Source organism: Chlorocebus sabaeus, chromosome 3, assembly GCF_047675955.1.
Source record: "Chlorocebus sabaeus isolate Y175 chromosome 3, mChlSab1.0.hap1, whole genome shotgun sequence".
Classification (NCBI taxonomy): Eukaryota; Metazoa; Chordata; class Mammalia; order Primates; family Cercopithecidae; genus Chlorocebus; species Chlorocebus sabaeus.
Genome location: NC_132906.1, coordinates 26,580,811 through 26,605,257, shown reverse-complemented (window position 1 = coordinate 26,605,257; position 24,447 = coordinate 26,580,811). Strand labels below are relative to the sequence as shown.

At 34.7% G+C, this 24,447-nt stretch overlaps 1 protein-coding gene across 2 annotated transcripts in view; it reads right to left on the bottom strand.

Moving 5' to 3' along the window:
* Positions 1-24,447, bottom strand: part of RB1 (RB transcriptional corepressor 1) — a 175,571-nt gene that overhangs the window by 84,380 nt on the left and 66,744 nt on the right. For both annotated transcript variants that reach the window (XM_073014065.1, XM_007960381.3), the window contains exons 9-17: positions 22,914-22,991; positions 20,288-20,397; positions 19,293-19,370; positions 14,254-14,341; positions 10,744-10,860; positions 8,218-8,274; positions 7,758-7,789; positions 7,600-7,676; positions 6,399-6,595 (exon numbers count right to left, since the gene is read on the bottom strand). In XM_073014065.1, coding sequence (XP_072870166.1) covers positions 6,399-6,595; positions 7,600-7,676; positions 7,758-7,789; positions 8,218-8,274; positions 10,744-10,860; positions 14,254-14,341; positions 19,293-19,370; positions 20,288-20,397; positions 22,914-22,991 — 834 coding nt within the window. The remainder of the gene's footprint in view (positions 1-6,398; positions 6,596-7,599; positions 7,677-7,757; positions 7,790-8,217; positions 8,275-10,743; positions 10,861-14,253; positions 14,342-19,292; positions 19,371-20,287; positions 20,398-22,913; positions 22,992-24,447) is intronic.

The following is a 24,447-nucleotide window of genomic DNA, read 5'->3' as shown; positions in this document are numbered from 1 at the left end:
TAAAACTGAGAAATTTTTAAAAATTACATCCTACACAATTCACTCATTTAATGTGTACAATTCAATAGTTTTTAGTGTATTCACAGAGATGATAAAAATGTTGTGAAATTGACTATAATAATGAGTCAATTTCACAACATTTTCATTATCTCAAAAAGAAACACCATACTTTCTAGCCATCATCCTCGAAACACCTAGTCCTAGCCACCAGCCTTAAGCAACCAATAATCTACTTCCTATCTCTACTGAATTGCCTCTTGTGGACATTTCATATAAATGAATTTAGACAATATTTGGTTTTCTGTGACTGGCTTCTTTCAACATCATGTGTTCAAGGTGGTTATATATTCTTCCATTAGGAAGCATAAAGTAGCTAATAGCTTTTTTACGTTAAAGGACGTTGAGGGCTCAAAAAAACTTGAGAAAATTTAAAAATATTTATCTTAAACAATAAACCCATTATGTTAACATAAATAATTTTTAAATGAAAAATAACCATATTCTACAAAACAAAAAAGATAGAACAATAGCACTGTTTTATGATCTTCTGAATGTCTTTACTATTTGACATAATAAAAAAGAGCTGAATTTTCATATCTGCTTCTACATTTACTTTGTTGCAATATGCTGTTTAGGTTGAAGTATACAAAGAAAAATCTAGCCTCATATGGAAAGAGGAGGAGTATTTTAATAGCCTTTTCAGATAACTATGGTTATTGTTTTCTGACACTACACCAAAACTCAACAAGTCACAGTTTCTTAAAGGTTAGCTGCAGGGTGGAATTGGAAACAATCACAATGAACAGAAATAAATTTTTCATATTTTAAGACCTTAAAATCCATTGGTTTATCTTGAACTTTTAATGAATCTCTTACCCATGAATGATTTTACAATGATGTATTTGATCATTTGGAAATACTGGTTCACTGAATTATCTACTTCTTCTACATGTTTACAAATCTCTGTATATAATATTTTAAAAATCACATTCATTGACATGACCACCTATTTCATCAGAAAAGTCTTTTATATACTAGGACTCTGTCAAGCTTTCAGTGGTAGATACAAGTTTCTAAAATTCTAATTTTTACTTGAAAACACAAAATTTATCATTGGCAACCTTTACTGTCAGTTGTTTTCTTTGAAGTGACAGGCTCACTTTGTTCATTTGCAAGAATCTACCACATACCCAAGCAAGAATAAACACAATTGCTCATCAGTCTTACAAGTAACACATGTGTTTCATGAAAAGAGTGGTTCAGTTCACAACTCAACCAATAAAATAAGTATTTTTCCTCAAGACAACTATCATACCTTGGTATGTAACTTTCTACATCCTTCAATTTTACCACATTGAATATTAAAAAGACATACTCAAGAGCGGAGATTTAATAATAATAATAAAAAATACCATACAGGTCTGTAGCCTAGAAGCAACAGGCTATTCCTACCCTGATGTGTAGTAGGCTATACCACATAGGTTTGTGTAAGCATACTCTATGATATTCACACAATGACAAAATAGTCTAAATGAAGTATTTCTTAGAATGTATCCCCATCATTTAGCAATGCCTGACCACAGTTAACTTAAAGCTCCCATTCTAGTTTTTTTGGTTTTATGTTTTTGAGACAGAGTCTCATTGTGTTGCCCAGGTTAGAGTGCAGAAGCACAATCATGGCTCCCTGCGGCCTTGACTTCCCGAGCTTAGGTGATCCTCCTGCCTCAGCCTCCCAAGTACCTAGGACCACAGGTACATGCCACCACACCTAGCTTTTTTTTTTTTTTAAGAGATGGGGTCTTGCTTTGTTGCCCAGGCTGGTCTTGAACTTCTGGGCTCAAATGATCCTCCCACCTTAGCCTCCCAAAATACTGGGATTACAGGTGTGCACCACACACCTGGTCTAAAGCTCCTATTCTATAAACCTGCATTTGATTCCTTTGACCTTCTTTCTATGCTGGATAATTTTAGAATTGTATCCTGAACATCATAAATGTTAAATTGTGAAGATCCTAAATTCTGCTATTTTTCTAAAATGAGCATGGTTTTGTTGTTTGTTACAAGAAGCAATTATCTTTGCTTAACTTGAACTGTTCTGTTTATTGGGCAGCAACTCCAGTCTCAGTTCAGATCCTCTGCCCTTCATTTGGCTGCTCTGAGTCTATTATACACAGGAACTATTCAGATTTCAGACAGAATCTGCGTACCCTTTCTTGGCTCTTTCCCTTGCAGGATTCTTCCACTCTCTTCAGTGGCCAAGGTTTCCCCAGCTTCAACTTTGCAGTTTCCCTGGTAAAGAGACCCATAGTTTTCCCACTGACATCCCTGCCCTACCATACTGTCCTTCCCTATACCTATGCACTTAGCCCTAGACTAAAAGCCTTCTCCTCAGGCTCCCAGCTCCCCTCTTCTCTTTCTCAACTAGAGTCTGTTCTTCCTGTCCAGTAATTTCAGTCAATTACTATTTGTATTCCAAACAGGTAGTATCGTGGTCTTTTTTTTGCAGAGAGTCATATGGTAGGGTTTTCTTCCAACATTACTAGAGGAATGTGTCCTCCACAGGAGGTTTTTACCGGAGGAATTAGCATGATGAGATTTACATTATGAGATTTCTCTGGCTGCTGTGAGAGAAAGGCATCAAGGTAGCAAATGAGAGATCAGTAGGAAGAGTCCAGAAGAGTCCAGGAAAGAGAGACCATATAGAGAATAAAGCACCTGATGTATTTTGATTTATAAACATTTATTGAAAAAATATGATAAGTTCTGAAAATACTGAAACTAGGGCATCCAAATTTCATTTCATCACCTGCTGGCATTATAAGCCTCTTAACAGATTTAATAGGGTCAAACACCTGGAGGTCATTTCATCTAACCCTTAGGCATGATGCATTCTAAAGCACCTGTAATGCCCCAAATTTTCAGAGAATGAGATTTCACTAGGTTTCTCAACAGACTTTTCCAGCATCTTACACTCATATTGCCCGTTAATCTCTCTGGGATGAAAAGAAACAGAAGTGGACTTTTTCCTTCTTTATTCTTTCTCAAGGCTGTCAAGCAAAAATGCTGAACCCAGTTCCCCACACAACCATTAAAAATAAGATGATATTCTTTTTTTCATTAAATTATTGGCAGGAGAGAAGTAAGCGGCACCTCATTTGAAATTTCCCTCAGTCAACAACTCTGTGTGAATATGTTCCTATCAATCTACAGTTTAAACGAGAATTTTTTATTGTGACACAGAATCACAAGACTTTCTCTGGGTCTTTATCTGGGTGTTGTTTACATGGATGTATTCAATTTGTGACAAATTCACCAAACTGTCACTTGAGATATATACTTTTCTCAATATATATTTCAAATAAAAAAAAGTCTGTGAAAATGCAAATATATCTAAGCCATATCCCTTCTCTATAATGTCAATTATTCTCACAGGAAAAAATACACAGCATCCTGTTTGTGTGGCATAACTTATCTTCATAAAGCCACCCACTACCACTCAAGGGTTTTATGATTAAAAATGTAACATAAAATTCAAACACTAAAAATATATGACTAAATAAAAGTCTTCTATAGTTTCATCTGCCAAAGAACCACATTTAATATTTAAATTCGGAGGCTTATGACTTCCACATCTCCTATTGTAAATCAATTATAGTCTTTTCCAAACTTTGGACTTGTCACTTCTTCTCCAAAAATTTTCAAAAATAAAGGAATATTGTTTAGAAGCCCTAAATAAATGAGCTAGACAGACTTGCATACAAGCAATTTTTAAACAGTAAATTTTTATTACTTCCTACACAATTTTCCAAGCCTTTATCTTTTTTGTAGCCTCACAATATCTCTCTCAATTCAAGGCATATGGCATATGTTCAATAAATATGTATTGATAGAAATAAAATTAACTCTCTAAAAGAAATAACAATAGTCACTTTCAGATGATACGGTAATATCTTAATATCAATTTCTGGGAGGAGAGGACACATAGCCTTTAAAAAGTACTCTATGTGCTTATTTTATTTACTTATCTATTTATTTATTTTTACTTTAACTTAATTCCCCAGATTCAGAAAGTTTTCTCCTAAGTACTCCTTATCAAGTGTAAGTTCATTCCATAAGTAGTTACCAAATTCAATAATAGGAGTATAACATTCTTCTATCAATTTCCCATGCTTCTCTCCTCTATTCACTGTCTATATGGCAACACAAGAAAACACTAAGAAATAAACTATTGCTTAGTCATTAAAAATTCAAAACATAAAGAAATTAAAACTAAGGTTACATGTGCAAATTAGGATTATAGCATACCTAAAGTCTTAATTTTTAATTACCATTTCTATATACTGACACAAATTAAAAGATATATACTTAGCATGCAACACAGTTTCAAAAGAAACCATTAATCTACAAATCTGATGATTCACAAAGTATTATCCAACTATGCAGATTTGAAGAGCATAAACTCAAGTTGCCAATTTTATTAAAACAAAAGGCTTATCAATAGTTATAATGCTATAAAAAGAATCCTAGACAATATAATTTGTGCCCCTATAATGATTGAACCAATACACCAATACCTATAATTGAACAATAGTATAGATTTTTATACTCTAATAATGGGAAAAATGAATCCTACTATATTCAACAAGAAAAAAATGCACTTTTTAATAATCTAAATAGCATAATCTCACAATTTAAGAGCAGACATTTACATTTTCAAACATAATGATGACTGTATTTTAAATAAATTATCTAAATAATTTAAAGAATTATGTTCTGTTTTAGAACAGAGCCCTCAGAAATAATACCACACATCTACAACCATCTGATCTTTGACAAACCTGACAAAAACAAGAAATGGGGAAAGGATTCCCTATTTAATAAATGGTGCTGGGAAAACTGGCTAGCCATATGTAGAAAGTTGAAACTGGATCCCTTCCTTACACCTTACATGAAAATTAATTCAAGATGGATTAAAGACTTAAATGTTAGACCTAAAACCATAAAAACCCTAGAACAAAACCTAGGCAATACCATTCAGGACATAGGCATGGGCAAGGACTTCATAACTAAAACACCAAAAGCAATGGCAACAAAAGCCAAAATTGACAAATGGGACTTAATTAAACTAAAGAGCTTCTGCACAGCAAAAGAAACCACCATCAGAGTGAACAGGCAACCTACAGAATGGGAGAAAATTTTTACAATCTACCCATCTGACAAAGGGCTAATAACCAGAATCTACAAAGAACTTAAACAAATCTACAAGAAAAAATCAAACAATCCCATCCAAAAGTGGGTGAAGGATATGAACAGACACTTCTCAAAAGAAGACATTTATGCAGCCAACAGACACATGAAAAAAATGCTCACCATCACTAGCCATGAGAGAAATGCAAATCAAAACCACAGTGAGATACCATCTCACACCAGTTAGAATGGTGATCATTAAAAAGTCAGGAAACAACAGGTGCTGGAGAGGATGTGGAGAAATAGGAACACTTTTACACTGTTGGTGGGACTGTAAACTAGTTCAACCATTGTGGAAGACAGTGTGGCGATTCCTCAAAGATCTGTAACTAGAAATACCATTTGGCCCAGTATCTCATTATTGGGTATATACCCAAAGGATTATAAATCATGCTGCTATAAACATACATGCACATGTATGTTTATTGCCACACTATTCACAATAGCAAAGACTTGGAATCAACCCAAATGTCCATCAGTGATAGACTGGATTAAGAAAATGTGGCACATATACACCATGGAATACTATGCAGCCATAAAAAAGGATGAGTTCATGCCCTTTGTAGGGACATGGATGAAGCTGGAAACCATTATTCTGAGCAAACTATCGCAAGGACAGAAAACCAAACACTGCATGTTCTCACTCATAGGTGGGAATTGAACAATGAGATCACTTGGACACAGGAAGGGGAACATCATACACTGGGGCCTGTTGTGGGGTGGGAGGAGGGGGGAGGGATAGCATTAAGAGATATACCTAATGTAAATGACGAGCTAATGGGTGCAGCACACCAACATGGCACAGGTATACATATGTAACAAACCTGCACCCTAGAACTTAGAACTTACCCTAGAACTTAAAATATAATAATAATAATAATAAAAAGAATTCTGTTTTGTTTTAAAGTGCCATGTTTTAAGAAAAGCTATTCTTAAATAAATCACTATGCTGTATTAGATGGTTTAGGGCGCTCGAATAAAGCTCCATTCTAATATTCTACTTGATTCTTGGGCTACAGACTGAAATAACATTATTCATTATTGCCTATTTGTTCTTGAGGTAGATATTAAGAAACACCTCTCACTAACAGATAATTTGTTAGCCATATGCACATGAATGAATTTCTTCAATTATTTAGCTAGTTACTTACTGAGAGCCATGCAAGGGATTCCATGATTCGATGTTCACATCGTTCTAAGTGTTTTATCATTTCTCTTGTCAAGTTGCCTTCTGCTTTGATAAAACTTTCAATCACTTTGTAAAAATCAAAGGCTTTCAAATTAAGCACATTCAGAATCCATGGGAAAGACAAATCTGTTCCAGAATCAAGATTCTGAGATGTACTTCCTAAAAATGAAAAAAAAAGTAACTTAGGTATGAAATATTAACCCTTGAGCTAGGTATTTTTTTGGAAAGTCTTATCAAACAAAGAAAACAGTAGAAAGGTTAAACGATTTTTATTTAGAGCAGAATTTTTTATTTTGGAGTCTACGGACTCATAGGAAATAGCCTTCCAATTCTGAGTGTATGCACATCTATATTTTTCCTAGAGAAAGGGCTTATAGCTTATCTCAAATTTTTAAAGGTTTAAATACCCTAAACTTATATCGGGAACAGGTTTAGTATCTTACCAGCCATTTATTAGCATATCTATTTTAATTCTCATTAATCCTTGGTAAGAGGAGAGACAGATTCTTCAAGATCCTGCTAATTTCATTAGTTAGAAAATGGTATCTCTTTAAAATATGCATTTCTTGGTTATAAATGAGGATTCACAGTTTTCCTTGTTTACTAATAAGGAAACTAGAAGTTCCTCTTTCACTGTGTTTTGCATCCTTTACAAATGTTCCTTTTGTTTCTGCAAGCAAAACTTTCTTTTAACATTTGCAACATAATTTGCAAAGTGATATACATTTATATTTTTAAAAACACTGTAACTGGCCTTTGTTCTGTTTATCCAGTGGGTTCCAGCTTCAGTCTTTAGTTTCATAACCACGGAGGTTATAGCAGTGCTTCCATATCAGTAGAGGCCACTCTTGAATACTCCTTTGGCACTCTACAATCTCACAGGTCTTCGGAGGGATTTCAAAATGTACCTTTTCTAAATTCAGTATACCAGTATACTCAGAAGAGGAGCCTAGTGAAATATTATCCCCAAGATGGCCTCAAATAATTCAAATAAGCCTCTTAAATGGCTTATAATGACCAATTACATTGTTCAGTATATAGTGATCTAAAATAAGCATTCCTTCTCCTTAACCTCACACTATCCCTCTCCTCCCACCAAAGAAACACACCACATTTTAACTTTAAATTGAACAAAAATGTTTGTTTATGAAAATTTAACTTACTGCTATATGTGGCCATTACAACCTCAAGAGCACACGCCAATAAAGACATATGAAAAATGTTGTCATTCAGAAGTTTGCTAAAGGAAAAAAAAAGATTGTAAGATATTTACTTTTATAAAAAGAAAAAAAAATTGTTTTACTAAAAGTAAAAAATTTACCTGAAATTTTGAATGGATAATCGTTCTTCTTCCTGAAACAGATAATTAAAAAAAAAAAAGAAGTTGTTTAATTGAAACCTTATTTGTGTTAGCATTGAAATTTTTGTTGTGGTTTTTTTTGGTTTGTTTTTTGTTTTTTGTTTTTTGTTTTTAAGATGGTGTCTCACTCTGTTGCCAGGCTGGAGTGTAGTGGCACGAACTTGGCTCACTGCAACCTCCACCTCCCCGGTTCAAGTGATTCTCCTGCCTCAGCCTGCCGAGTAGCTGGGACTACAGACGTGTACCACCATGCCCAGCTAATTTTTGTACTTTTAGTAGAGACAGGGTTTCACCAAGTTGGCCAGGATAGTCTCGATCTCTTGACCTCATGATCTGCCCACCTCGGCCTCCCAAAGTGCTGGGATTACAGGTGTGAACCACCATGCCCAGCTGAAATTTTTTTATATTGTTTTCAACTTACTGATTTAAGCATGGATTCCATTACTCGGTAATACAAGCGAACTCCAAGTTTGTATCGCTACAAACAAACAAAAAGAAAAATAAGAGCCTGCTATTTTAGAAAATCACAATTACTAATTTTTTTTTTTTTTTTTTTTTTGAGATGGAGCGTCACTGTTTTGCCCAGGCTGGCCTTCACACTCCTGAGCTCAAGAGATCCTCCTGCTTTGGCCTCCCAAGAGGCTAGGATTATAGGCATGCACTTCTATACCCAGCTGACAATTACTAATTTTTTAAAAAGCCTTTTCTTAAAACATACTTCTCACCCTTCTTAGAAATATGGCCGCCAAGAAAACACAAAAGCTAGCTTGTCTAAAACTCAAGACTTAAGTATTAAGTGGTGATTAACATTCCCAAGTAAATTAACAAGAGGGTAGGTCCAGTACCTGGATTTCCTTAACTCATTTCAGTCTATATCATTCATACTAAAGATAGGTTATATGCCCAGTACTATTTTAAGCACTTTATGTACCTTCTATAACATTTCTCATGACCTAGGACATGTATTTTCAAGATGGCTGTCTAGGATTAAGAGGACAGTCTTTGTCCATAAATTTAGTAAAACTGACACAGAAAAAATCAGATCAAACTGACCTTATGAGCAAGAAGTTTTAACCAAATAACTGGTTCCCATTATTTGAAAGAATAACCAAATTTTAGAGATATAAACACACACCATATTATTTCATTCCAAATTAAGAACAAAAATCTCATACACGATCATGCACCGCATAACAATGTTTTTGGTCAATAACTGACTGCATATATAACAGTGGTCCCATAAGATTATAACAGAGCTGAAAAATTCCTATTGTTTAGTGTAATGTTGTAGTGCAATGCATTACTCACATCTTTGTGATGATGCTGATGTAAATAAACTTATTGCACTGCCAGTCATAGTATAGCACATACAATTATGTATGGTACATAATATTTAATAATGAATATGTTACTGGTTTATGTATTTATTATCCTATACTTTTCATTATTTTAGAGCATCCTCCTTCTACTTGTAAAAAAAAAAAAGTTAATTGTAAAACACCCTCAGGCAGCTCCTTCGGGAGATATTCCAGAAGATAGCATCATCGTCATAGGAGATGACAGCTCCGTGCATTTTATTGTCCCTGAAGAGTTGGGACAGAATTTGGAGGCAGAAGACAGTGGTATTATTAATCCTGATCCTGTGTAGGCCTAGGCTAATGTGTGTGTTTGCCTTTGTTTTGGGCAAAAATGTTTATGAAATTGAAAACAAAATGTAAATAGAAAAAAAGCATACAGAATAAGGATTATAAAGAAAGAAAATATTTTTGTACAGCTGGACAAGGTGTTTGTGTTTTAAGCTAAGTGTTATTACAAGAGTCAAAAGTTTTTTACAAACTGAAGATTTATAAAGTAAAAAAGTTACAGTGAGCTATAGTTAATTCACTACTGAAGAAAAAATGTTTATGAAATTAGTTTAGCCTAAGTGTAGTATTTATAAAGTCTATGACAGTGTACAGTAATGTCACAGGTAATGTTGTAGGCCTTCACATTCACTTGCTGACTCTCTGACTCACTCACTGACTCATTCAGAGCAACTTTCAATCCTGTAAGCTCCATTCACAGTAAGTGCTCTGTGCAGGTGTTCCATTGTTTATCTTTTATGCTATATCTTTAAAGTACCTTTTCTGTATTTGGATACGTTTAGATACACAAATGGTAACACATTGGTTTGTATAGACACACTCTACCAGGTTCACACAACAAAACTGCCTAATGATGCATTTGTCAGAACATATGCCTGTTAAGTGGTGCATGGCTATAGGATCAAAAAGAACCATTAAAATCAATGTTTAAATCACTGATGGCATCAAAATATAACCTCACTACACTGAAATAAATGTGTACAGTGGACTACAGTTTTCCAATATATTTGTGTATATTATCCTCATTAATGCCACACAAAAAAGCAGAGCAAATATAGAACCTGAATCTCAGAGAAGTTAAATGACATGTCCAAGATTGACAATGGTAGAACCAAATATAAACCCAGGGCTGTAACTCCATGGCCCATACTCTTACCTATTATATTAGCTTTAGATTTCCTGAAATAATAATGATATCACTCAGTAATATCACTGAGAAATGGCATGTATAGTATAGTCCCATTCACATTAGGATATGCATACATCAACAGTCATACATGTAGAAGTCAAAGCAAAATCAAAAATTTAATATCAAAGATTTCAATTTTTTTCTTAGTTGTATTTTCTAAATTTTCTACAAGTGGTATGTGTTCCTTTATTACATAGCTTTTATAATGGGGTGGGAGGTAGTTTCCCATACAGTTTCCTATAAATAGCAACATACACAGGCAGCAGGGATATAGTATCTGCCAGTATTTTATACTACTAGACAAATACTGTTAGAGTATTTATACAAACTGGAAAGATGCTGCTTTTAACATTATTACTCTATAGTACCACTAATTAAAATGAATTCAAGTTACCTGTGATCCAATTTCAACACATCCCTGTCCCACAGCTTTAGCAAATTTCTCTTTAAAGATGTATCCTATATCCTTCACTCTTTTCAGTATGCTTTCTTTTGGATTCACTGTGCAGTTCTTTAGGAGGTAAAAACAGAAATCAATGTGGAGGATACTGTGTAATCAGAATTAATATTTTCTGCTCCATAATATATGACTTTTAAAATTGTTTATAAAAATGTGGAAATGCTTCCACAATAACTAGGTAACCACAACTACTGAACATAAGCAGATAATATAATTTCATTGAATGTTAATAACCAAAAAATACTAGAGTACAACTAAAAAACCCTATTATCTAAATTTTCTGCCACTAGGCTAAAGAAGAGCAAATTTGTTAAGCTTTCCATCCATCAAAAAGAGCCTCATACATTCTCATAAAATATCTTCAATTAAGGGTTATATTGGGATGTATGTTGCTTCCAAGAAAGCAAATGAAATAAAACCAAGGCTTGCGCTTGGTATCATTTCCTAATTTTTTATTTTTTATTTTTTGAGACAAAGTCTCACTCTGTCACCCGGGCTGGAGTGCAGTAGCGCGATCTCAGTTCCCTGCAACCTCCACCTCCTAAGTTCAAGTGATTCTCCTGCCTCAGCATCCCAAGTAGCTGGGATTATAGGCATGTGCCACCATGCTTCACTAATTTTTGTCTTTTTAGTAGAGATGGGGTTTCACCATGTTGGCCAGGCTGGTCTCGAACTCCTGACTTCAAGTGATCCAACCACCTCGTCCTCCCAAAGTGCTGGGATTACAGGTGTGAGCCACCATGCCCAGCCCATTTCCTAATTTTAAAATGTGCTTTGAAAGAGTTATGAATTAGCTAAATCATTTAATTACATTTTCAGAAATACAAGATAGGGAAATTGTTCAAAAGAAGTTCCCATACATGTATCATTTGGAATGGGGCTATTCAACTTTAATAATTATAACACATCACAAGATGATGTATTAAAATGCATATTATAATGTATTATATTATATAATTCATATTATGATATATTAAAGGTAATCACAGCATGATTCTCATCAGCTACAAAGATTTATTTTTTTAATCCTTTATACATAAAACACATTCAAAATATACATTCAAAAATAAAATTTCTAAAATTAAGAGTATGGCCAGGCACAGTGGCTCATGACTGTAATCCCAGCACTTTGGGAAACTGAGATGAGCAGATCACCAGAGGTCTAGAGTTTGAGACCAGCCTGGGAAACATGGTCAAACACCACCTCTACAAAAATTACAATAATTAGCTGGACATGGTAGCAGGCTCCTGTAATCCCAGCTACTTGGGAGGCTGAGGCACAAGAATCACTTGAACCCACGAGGTGGAGGTTGTAGTGAGCCAAGATCATGCCACTTCACTCCAGCCTAGGTGACAGAGTGAAACTCTGCTCAAAAAAATAAGAAGAAGAAGATCATAATTTTCATTCTAATGTGCATTGTCTGTCAACATTTTCACTATCTAGAATATCAACAATTCTATATTCCTGAAAAAAAAAAAAAAACACACACACAAATCTTAGAAACATATAACAAACAAGCATTTCCTGTCATAAAACAATTGTTGCCAAAATGTCCATTAAAATGTTCATAGCTTCTAAGATTTCACATGGAGGGAAGATGGCATTAATTTTAAAAATTAAGAAACTTGAAATAATAGAGAATTAAAATGAAGGAAAAACATAATGACCTTCAAGACATGTTCACTTTGACATATGCAACTTATCATCTACATAATTAAGCTTTTAAGCTTCACTAAAAGTTAAGCTTTAAATTGAGCTCTAGAAAATGTCTTTCACATGCACTCATATGTTCACTGGAGTGCTATTCACAATAGGAAAGACATGGAATCAACCTAGGTGCCCATCAATGGTGGACTGTATAAAGAAAATGTGGTACTTATACACTATGGAGTACTATACAGTCATTAAAAAAAGAACGAAGTTATGCCCTTTGCAGCCACATGGATGTGGCTGGAGGTCATTATCCTAAACAAATTAATACAGAAAAAGAAAAACAAATACTGCATGTTCTCATTAATAAGTAGGAGCTAAATATCGCATACTCATGGACATAAAGATGGCAACAATAGACAAACATAGACACTAAGCACTACTAGAGGGAGAAGGGAAGGGAGCAAGGGTTGAAAAACTATATAAAAACATAAAGATCATATAGTTTCCAAGTTTAAAAAAAAAGTCTTTGAGGCAGAATTTTTTTTAATAAAAAAGAACTCCTACATACTCCAAATATTGGAGGAAGTATTCAAAATGATATGAGAAGAAAGAGCTTATCATTCTTTTAAATTCTTCCATTATCCCTTGCTAAAAGGTTTAGGTACCTGGGTACATATGTTTTGGCATATATTCTTGTGCTATAGATAACTCATAAACAAAAGTGACCTTATGCATGTTGGACAAACAAAATCAATTCTGAGCCAAAACAATTATGAATATGATGACAGATATTACTTTGCTAATTCCTGGGGGAACACAGCAAGAGATGACAACAGATTATGACAAAATTACAGACAGGTTATGGCAATGAATGAATTGTTAACAAGTACAAAAAGCACAGTTGCTGAAATAAGCCAAATTTTAATAAGTCTCCTGACCCTATGTCCAATTTTAGAGGATGAGCATTTCAGTGGGTCCCAACCCTCATCTGAGTTTAAGGAAGGAGTGAAGGAGCAAGCAAGCAACATAGATGATAGTTTCATTCTCTCTCCTTCTCTCTCCTTGTCTTCAGGGGAGAGAGGGTAGCAGATGCCTTCAGATATCAAACTCATTGTCTATCAGGAGTTGCAAACTACAATGCTAACAGGGCCAGGTAAGAATTGTAAATAAAAATGGGTTAAATATTGGATGAAAAAGATTACAGGGGTATAGGGAATGTTAAGTCCTATCTTACACTACATTCAAAGAAAAGATCTTAAAAGTAGCCAGAGAGAAAAAGATAGATTAACTATAAAGAAACAACAGTTAGATCGAGTGACATAAGACTTCTTAATTAGCAAAAATGGGATCCAGGAAATGTATTATCTTCAAACTTATAAGAGTCTAAAAAGTAAATGTCAACCTGGAATTGAAGATCCAGCAAAGCAATCTCACAAAAAATAAGAGTAAAGAAAACTTTAGACCAAAAAACAAAACAAAACCTCAAAAAGTTCATCCCAAATTAATACCACTAAAGTAATTATCAAAGGATATATCTGAAGACGAAAACAATGATCTCAGAAGTGAGGCATCAGTTGTAAGGAAGAATGGTGAGCAAGGCAAATAGGTAAATATAAAATTTTTTTTAAATAACAGTGTATAAATAAAACAATACTAAGCAAGACAAGATTATGGATAACTACATGTTAGATAGGAGATAAGTACTTTAAAAAGAATCCAGTACTTTAACTTTTAATTTCAAGTTTCTTTGCCAAGATATTACAATAAATAATGTTTCATATACGGCTTACATTAAAATAGGAAATCAGATTTTCTGAAGGTTGATCACTTGCTGAATTTAAAATCATCATTAATTGTTGGATAGTGTTCATAACAGTCCTAGAGGGGAAAAAAATAGGAAAATGTGTTAAGCAATGAAGGGAGAAAAAAAAGGAAAAAATGAAATGTTTTCTATCCCCCAAGTTAAACGTGTCTTCAAATACACTGCCTCCCGCTTGTCTTTACATTCCCTCAAATAAGACTGTGGTTTATAAGAAATTACATTTCACTTAAATCTTTAAGAAAATATGTATTCACAATCAATAAGTTTATAGTTATAGAATGGATATACTTATTTACTAATAAAACTACATATCAATAAAATAGTGGCATTATTTTTAGGAGAAACTATATAAACTGGCAACCAAATGGTATTGTTTTAAGAAAACACTATTGCAATCAAATGTTAAACATTTTCAAACTAAAGACAATAAGATATTTAGCAACTCAAGTAAAGAATCAGATGATTCTTCTTTACAGAGACCTTCAAGAAGAAAGGATACAAAGATCCTGGATACATTTAAAAGTCACCATTTTCAAAGCATAAAATTAGGTCAATCTCTTAAGATCTCATTAATTCTATTATTTTATGTGTGTGTATATGAAGGGGGCAGTATATGGTAAATATCAATATTACAATATTGGAGTAGCTGAACATTTGGGATACTTTAATTATGCAAAGAACTGTAGACTGTTTAGGGCTGAAAAGATCCTCAAATATTATTTAGTAAAATATGCTCAGTGTTCTCAGCTAAGCATGTGTAAACCAGTATTTACCTTCCTCATTTTTCTTTTCTTTTTCTTTTTTTTTTCTTTTTTCTTTCTTTCTTTCTTTCTTTCTTTCTTTTTTTTTTTTGAGAAGGAGTCTTGCTCTGTCGCCCAGGCTGGAGTGCAGTGGCGCAATCTTGGCTCACTGCAACCTCCACTTCCCGGGTTCAAGCGATTCTCCTGCCTCAGCCTCCTGATTATCTGGGATTACAGATGCCCACCACCACACTGGACTAATTTTTGTATTTTTAGTAGAGACGGGGTTTTGCCATGTTGCCCAGGCTGGTTTCAAACTTCTGCCCTCAGGTGATGTGCCCACCTTGGCCTCCCAAAGTGCCAGGATTACAGGTGTGAGCCACCACACCTGGCCTCGCCTTTCAAATATATTGCAACACAGCTTCTATATGCTTCTGTGTCCACTAATCATATTTAAGCTACAGTGATTGAAGCCACATATGACCAACTGGTTAAAAATAAAAGACTTTTCTCATTTGTTCTAATACTTGACCTTTCTTGAAGCATTTGACACTGTTAGAGAAACACTTGCTCTTAATGAAACTCCCTCCCTCCCTCAGCTTTCTTGGCTTCACTCTCTGCGCTTCCCAACCATACTTTCCCATTCTCTAGAACAGCGGTCCCCAATCTTTTTGGTAACATGGACTGGTTTCATGGAAGACAATTTTTCCATGGACCACAGAGGGTAGGGAGAATAGTTTTGAACTGTTCTACCTCAGATCATCAGCCATTAAATTCTCATAAGGAGTACACAATCTAGATCCCTCACATACGCAGTTCACAATAGGGTTCACGCACCTACAGGAATCTAATTCCACCGCTGATCTGACAGGAGTTGTAGAGCTCAGGCGGTAATGCTCGCTTGTCTGTCCACTACTCACCTCCTGCTGTATGGCCTGGTTCGTAATGGGACACAGACTGGTCCCTGGCCCAGGAGTTGGGGACCCCTGCTCTAGAACCTCACAACTTCTATCTAGTCCTTAATGCTAGCATCCTTTAGATTTCAGCCCTTAGCCACTGACTCTTGCCATTATGCACCCTCACTTCAAGCAATCTCATTTTTTTTATGGTTTTAACTCCCCTGATGATTCCCAAATCTATAGAAGACTATCCTACTGCTTACTAGATAGCTTCTTCAGAAATGCCTCTAGAACAATATTCTAAGTATGAATTCATCAAATATTTATCAAATCTGTTATTGTTCCTTCATTCCCACCACTACCATTGGGTCAGATCTTTAAAACCTCTCAAGTAAACTGCTGCAACAGACAAGTCCAGAGATTTTCATATACTATGTCTGTGGTAGTAAGGCCGAGGCATATTCCTCAGTGGACACACAATTTTTTAAAAGAAAAATCAAAACAAAATTCCTCACGTTATTCTAATTTGCACACCTGGTTAAGAACCACTGAGACAGACTGACAGGTTTATTTCTCACTTTTTCTTATTCTCCTCAGTCTATCCCCCCCACAGACTATTACCATGTGAACTTGCAAAAATTATATCTGATTTTATCCTTACCCCTGCTTAACATCCATTTGTAGCACAGGCTCTATCATACACATGCTACAGTCCAAATTTGTGAGTATGGCATATAAGGCCCCTCATATCTAGCACCCACTCTCCTCTCCTGTGACTTCCTACTCTCATTTTACAGTCAATCAATACAGAGCTGCTAATAGTTTCCCAGACACATTGTGTTATGTGATATTATGAAATACACGTTTGGTCTTTGACCCCATATCCTGACATACAACTCCTAAAATGCTTAGAAACTCCAGTGATGTCTTTTTGTGTGCTAATGAATTGACATGGCTGGCAGCCCCTAGGAAGCTTCTGGATGGGGGCTGGTCACTAGAAAGCCCAAAGCAGAGTTAGAGGATTGGAACCTTCGACCCTAGCCCCCAACCTCTGGGGAGGGGAGGGAAGCTGAAGGTTAGGTTGATAATCAATAGCCAATGATTTAATCTGTCATGCCTATGCAATGAGGCCTCCTCAAAAACCCAAAATGGCAGGGTTCAGAGAACTTCCGGATAGCTGAACACGTGGAGGCTCCTGGACAGCTGTCTGGCCAGGGAGGGCATAGAAGCTTCCCATCCCATCCCCCATACCTCATCCTATGCATCTTTACATCCGTATCCTTTGTAATATCATCTATAAGAGACCAGTAAACAGAAGTGTTTCTTTGAGTTTTGTGAACCACTCTAGCAAATTAATCGAACCTAAGAGGTGTCATGGGATCCCCAACTTGAAGCCCTTTGGTCAGAAGATCCAAAAACCCAGACTTGCAACTGGCATCTGAAGTTGGGGCCAGTTTTGGGGACTGCGCCCTCAACCCGTGGGATCTGACACTATCTCCAGGTAACCAGTGTCAGAAGTAAATTAGAGGACACCCAGCTGGGGACTGCTGCAGAACTGATTGCTTGTTTCTTGGTGAGGAAAACTTGCCCACATTTGGTCACATAATGTTGTACAAATGTGTTGATTCCAAATGTGTTGATTTCTGTGTTGACTGTTGTCGGTAATGTGACAGCAGAGTTTTCTCCACTTACATGTTTCACACTTCCATCCCTTTGAACATGCTGTTCCCATTCCCTAAAATCTTTATCCTGTGACAAAGGCCTTTACATGTTTCAAAATTCAGTTCAGACATTGCTTTATAGTCCCTTCTGTGTCATCTCAGTATCTTGTCCATAAGTATATACTATACTTATATGAAAATGTATTCATGTACATATTTATACAGTCATTTGAAATATATTACTGATTGCCTATTATGCATCAAGTATTATAACAGGTCCTAATTATTAGATAGCGAACAAAAAAGTTATGGTCTCTGTGATATGGAATTTTAAGGCTATTTTGGGTATTAGTAAAAAATAAGCAAACACAAATGAATCTATCAATATAAATTGGGATGCATGCTATAAAGAATGGAACAGGATGCTATGAGAAATAATAAAATACTTCAGAGAGAAACATATTTTCAAAAGCAATATTTGTGCTGAATGAAGAGTAGCAGTTGGTAATCCATGGAAAGAAAAGGAAGAAGAGTTTCAAGAAGAGGGAATATCAAGAAGAGGGATACAAGGGTTTTCAAAGTACAAAAGAACTTGGAAATCCCAAGAAACTAAGAGAAGGCCAATGTGTGGCTAACACAGAGCAAGAAAGTAAACAAGATGAGGTTGGAGAGGCAACAGAAACCAGATCAGATAAGATCTTTTAGGCATTGTTAAGGAATTTGCATTGTATACCAATTGTAATGGGATGCAGTCAGAGGGTTTTAACAGCAAGGTGAATGTAACTGATTTACATTTCTAGGAGAAATTCTGGGGACTTTATGGAGAATAGCTTTGATGGTGAGGAGACAGGAACAGTGAAGAGACCAGATGCAGGTAGCAGGCTACTGCAAAAAAATCCAAGAGAAAGAGAACGATGTCTTGGACAAGAGTTGGGAGAGCAGAAATGGAGAAAAGTAGATGAACTCAAGAAATATTTTGGAAGTAGATTATTCAACAAGCCTTGATAACAGATTTTGAGGTGGGAAATGAGTCAGGAAAAAGACATAAAAAATAGTTCTAATCCTTTTAGGTTGTATGCAGATCAAATAGTGATACTTTTAATTTTTTCTTTTTTATTTACTGAAATGGAACACATTCCTATTTTAGGTTATGCTCCTTAAGGATAGACAAAACTAGGTCCAATAACCGTATCTTCAGCAACTAGTAAAATGCCCAGCACACAAAGATTATACATATACATATTTTTTCTTTTTTTTCTTTTTTTTTTTGAGACAGAGTTTCGTTCTTGTCACCCAGGCTGAAGTACAATGGCACAATCTCAGCTCTCTGCAACCTCCGCCTCCTAGGTTCAAGCAATTCTCCTGCCTCAGCCTCCCGAGCAGCTGGGATTACAGGTGTGCACCACCATACCCGGCTAATTTTGTATTTCTAGTAGAGATGGGGTTTCACCATATTGGCCAGGCTGGTCTCAAACTCCTGACCTCAGGTGATCTGCCCGCCTTGGTCTCCCAAAGTGCTGGGATTACAGGTGTGACCCATCGCACCTGGCCTTCAATATATATTTCTTACATGTATGTATGTATGAGTGGATACATGTATTTTTTACATGTATGTATGAATACATAAAGAAACGTGAACAAATCTGAAACACTATAAAGCAATGAATAACAAAATTATAATATAATTAAAAGTAGAAAAATTCATACCTAACTGGAGTGTGTGGAGGAATCACATTCACCTCTTCATCAAGGTTACTTTTTCGCGGTGTTCTCTGTGTTTCAAAACTAAATCACAATAAGCGAAGTCATTCACATACTGAAAATTTACAATTTGTGCTTTATGCATCAAAAAAGCAGTATAATGCTTCTGTTGTCTCATAAAATCATATAAAATGATAACTCAATAATAGATATGATAGAAAATAGATGACCCAACTGCTGCTTAAATAAAATCTATTTCACTATTGTTTTTAATTGTGGGTCTCTTTCCATTATGCTTATGACAAAGAGGTATACCAACCATTATTTTTTTTTAAGTGAAAGTCAGATGCTTTCTCCCTGGTGGTATTGATAACCAAATTGTTCAGTATTAAAAAGCATTAAAACTCAAGTTTTTCAATGCATTATTCCTTACAAAAACTTTATTTCCACTTAAATAAAATTTAAAACATTTTACTGTGTTTAACTTCTAAATTACGCATATTTTCAGTTTCATATTAAAAGAGTTCATGCTAAAGACACAAAATTAACTTTACTTATGATCAGTCAAAAATTTTAACAATCAGTCTCAACCATTCCAATTTTAGGTTTCTACATGATAATAAAAGAGACTACACTTTTGTATTAACTTTTTTTAATAAACCAGGCAGCAATAGTATATGAAAGGATAGTAATAAAATAGAGACCACTATTTGCAGAAACTAATTACTTTAGACATTATCTTTAGGTGCACATTTTTAAAAATTATATTCAGTTAACTGCAAAAGGGTAACTGTTAAAGGACACACAATTCACATTAAATCTATATTTGTAGATAAGTTATATGCTTAAAATACTGTTAAGCTTTTCTTTGTATAAAGACATTTGAAAGTAATTTGTTACAAATGATATCTAAGGTCGCTAAGTTAAAAACTATATAATCTACCTATATCAGTATCAACCTATATCTAAGGCAAATCAATCAAATATACCATGTGCAATACCTGTCTATAGAATCAGTCTGAAGAGTCTTATCATGATCCAAAAACAATCTTGCATCTAGATCTTTATTTTTAAGATAAATTTCTTCATATCGTTTAGACAGACTTTCAACCTTGAAAGAAAAAAGTCACTGACAATTATCCTTTACATGTCATTACATCTCTCAGAACACAGAGGCACAGATTTCATTAAAGAATTTTTGTATAATATACATTTAATTTTGCAATATACACTGAGTTTGCATGCAATATAAATAAGGTCTATCTAAAAGTGAGGTACAGAAAATTGCAATATTTGTTCAACTTTGATTTTAGGTCTATTTTATGCATATGAAAGATTTACTAGAATTTTACGTAGACAAAGATAACCAATGCTACAAAACAGTACCTAAGATAAAAATAGGTATTATTGTAACTGTTTAACTGCCAAGATTTTCCAAACATTCCATATATGCTTTACTTTTAATCTTTTTTTTTTTTTTGAGATGGAGTTTCGCTCTTTTGCCCAGGCTGGAGTGCAGTGGCACAATCTCGGCTCACTGCTACCTCCACCCACTGGGTTCAGGCGATGGGTTCTCCTGCTCAGCCTCCCAAGGAGCTGGGATTTTAGGTACCTGCTACCATGCCCAGCTAATTTTTGTATTTTTAGTAGAGATGGGGTTTCACCATGTTGGCCAAGCTGGTCTTGAACTCCTGACCTCAGGTGATCCACCTGCCTCGGCCTCCCAAAGTACTAGGATTACAGGCGTGAGCCACCATGCCCGGTCTACTTTTAATCTTTTATGTTTATCAATATAAAATATTTTTTCAAATATTATTGCAAATCCCCTTGATTACATATTCTACCAATGTTTTCTAAACCCTTTGATTCACTCCAGTACCCTTCAGTCAAGCATCTTGGGCAAGAGAAAAGTTTATCAGTTCAATTAACACACTTGCACAATTTATTCCCAATCTTAGATACTTTTTCAATTGCTAGAATTTGTAAATCTTTCATCAGTTCTGATCCATAATTTTTAAATCATACTTTAAAAACCAATGCCCAAGAGAAAGCTATTGGCATGCCTTCTACTGTGACTTTTAATGCCAAAGTGATTCCAACCTGAGAGAAGTAAAATTGCATTCTAAAAGGAGAGATAGGAAGAAACCCAATTAAATGCAAACTTTTCATTAATCTTCATAAATGTATTAGATAGAACAGCAATCTGTGCTTGATTAAGTTTAATCATTGTTCCTGTCCTACCTTAGTTGAGGCACTAATTACCAGTCATCTATTGATTGGCTATATTATGTGAAATATTGGAGAAAAAGTAAAATTACTCTTAAGATTTATATTAAAACTGTAATCCTTCTAAAGGAAAAAAAAGATTGCTATAACAGATTTTAAAGTTATGAGCAGCCTATTTTTTGGTACCAAAAGTGGTAACAAGACTCATTAATATAACATTTGGTCCCTTCTTGCCTCTTCAGTACCATATTTTAATTGTTCTGCCCTGTATCCCAACCTTAATGAATTACTTAGAGTTCACTGAACAGACTATACTATCATACATCACTGCACTTTTGAATCTATAATGTCCAACCCTTGTAAATGCTGTATCTGTAATGCTTACTCAGATTTGAAATCACATCACCTCTAAACTATTTTCCACAAAACCTATCAGCCCCAGTTTGGATTAGGTACTCTCCTTTGAGATATCGCAGAACCCTGTGAATACTTTTATCACAGTCTTGTAGACTCCTGTAATGGTCTATATCTTTGTCAGCCTCTCCCACTAGCACTTTAACGATAGTGACTGAGAGTGAAATCTCTGTATCCATAGTATCTAGCACATGTTTGACATATATTAAGCATTCAAAAAATATTTGTTGAATTAATAAATTAATTCAAAAACTAGCTATCAATTCAGGTTACAGAACCAGCAGTCTAGCTATTTTATTTCATGCCTTTTGGTCATAGTGACTAATACTAGGCGCTTCTAAAACACTGGTTTTGTTCTTCATCATTTATCACATCATCCTTTTCTCCACATATTGCACCTTACCATTCAAAGCTCTGTTATTCTGCTCTCATTGGAAAGACATTTGTAGGAAAATGCAAAACAAAACAGATAGATGGATGGAATATCACAAAGGTAAAACACTTCTGCAATAGTCACAGTCATTTCAACAAATACATTTGTATTTTCAATTAAGTAGTTCCTAAAAGTCCTCAAAAGAGATGTTCTACAATATAGTAATGCCAATAATGTAGATGGCATTAATCATGGTTCCTACACGTAATGATGCTTACCAAAGCAAATGTAACTGTGTATATTTAGCTATTAATATTTAGCTATTTAATGGTATTTAGAAGTTTAAAAGTCTATACTTCGGGTTTTGAAAAATTTCAATAAAGATTGATTTCTAGTATAAATCACAAAATGATGCTAACACATTTGATTATCTGCTCAAAAGCTTTTTGTTACTATACAAAAGTTAGTTTCACCACAATTCTACTTGGCTAGATTCTTCTTGGGCAAAAAAAAAATTTTGACACACAGTAAACTGATCTAAGAAAGTTAGACAATTATCCTCCCCTCCATAGTCTCAAAACATTAATATTTTATTAAATTTCCTTTCAGATTACCTCTGGAAGTCCATTAGATGTTACAAGTCCAAGAGAATTCATAAAAGGTATAAAATTTTTGAAATAAACATTTTTCACCTGAAAAAGATGAAGTTACAACATGATCATTAAAATGTAAAACCAAATCTAATCTCTGTCACTATTAACACTAGAATGAAAGTGTTAACTGACATTTTATCAATGACATCCATTCAAGATAGTGTAATATTTATAATTAATTCAATTATTTACTTTTTAATGCATATGAAGGTAAGTAGGAAACTGTTAAAGAAATGGGATTTATGAGAAGAGAACCCCTTGAAACCAATTTCAATATTCCACAGTTAACAAATGATAAAAAGACAGGACACTCAAAAAAATTAAGCAACTTGACTCGTGGCAGAGTTTGAATCAAAATCCAGTCTGTCTACCATCAAAGCCAAGGCTTTTCTACATTGCCTCTGATTTCTCTCTAGAGTATATTTTTGGACATTTCACTCATAGGTCATCTGATATCTGCTCAGAAAATATCAAGTCAATTTTTAAGCATAAATTTAAAAAAAAAATTTCACACCCAAAATTACTACCCAATAATTCATTTCAAAACCAAATTATTCAGTGGTGTCTTCTGATAGAGAAAACTTCTTAATTTTCATGTACTTAAATTTATTAATTGTTTTCTTTATAGGCTGTGGGTTTTGTGACCTGATTAAGAAATATTTATCAGGCCGGGCGCGGTGGCTCATGCCTGTAATCCCAGCACTTTGGGAGGCCGAAGCAGGCAGATCACTTGAGGTAGGGAGTTCGAGGCCAGCCTGACCAACGTGGAAAAGCCCCGCCTCCACTAAAAATACAAAAAAAATTAGCTGGGCGTAGTGGCACACGCCTGTAATCCCAGCTATTCAGGAGGTTGAGGCAGGAGAATTGCTTGAACCCAGGAGGCGGAGGTTGCGGTGAGCCGTGATTGCACCATTGCACTCTAGCCTGGGCAACAAGAGCGGAACTCCGTTTCAAAAAAGAAAAAAGGAAAAGAAAAAGAAAAGAAATATTTACCTACTTTTTGATAATAAAACTTTTTTCTATCAAAAAATTAGAAATAAAAATGTTTTGTGGGAGTATACGTGGTTTTATGCAAAAGCACCCTATAATTAATATGGATCTAAAAAAAACCATACACACACACACTCAGAAAACCTAGAGTTATATTCCTGGCCATTTTATACTTGCAGTGTGTTAACAGAATTTTAAACAATTTGCTTTTCTTTATTTATCTTCCTTGACAAACTTGGAGTTTACATTTATTAAGGTGGGAGTAATTTAATATCAGTTCCTACCTCTATTTCCTAAATAAGTTATAAGAATTAAGTCTCTGAAATACTTACTAGTTTTGTTTCCTAATTAGCTTACATTTACCTAGAATATTTATAACGTAACTAGTTCTAATTAACCAATTAGTATGACTAACCAATAGTTATATAACCATAAACAAACCAATTAGTTATATATTAGGTATATAAACCATAAATTATATATAAACCATATATATACCATAAAT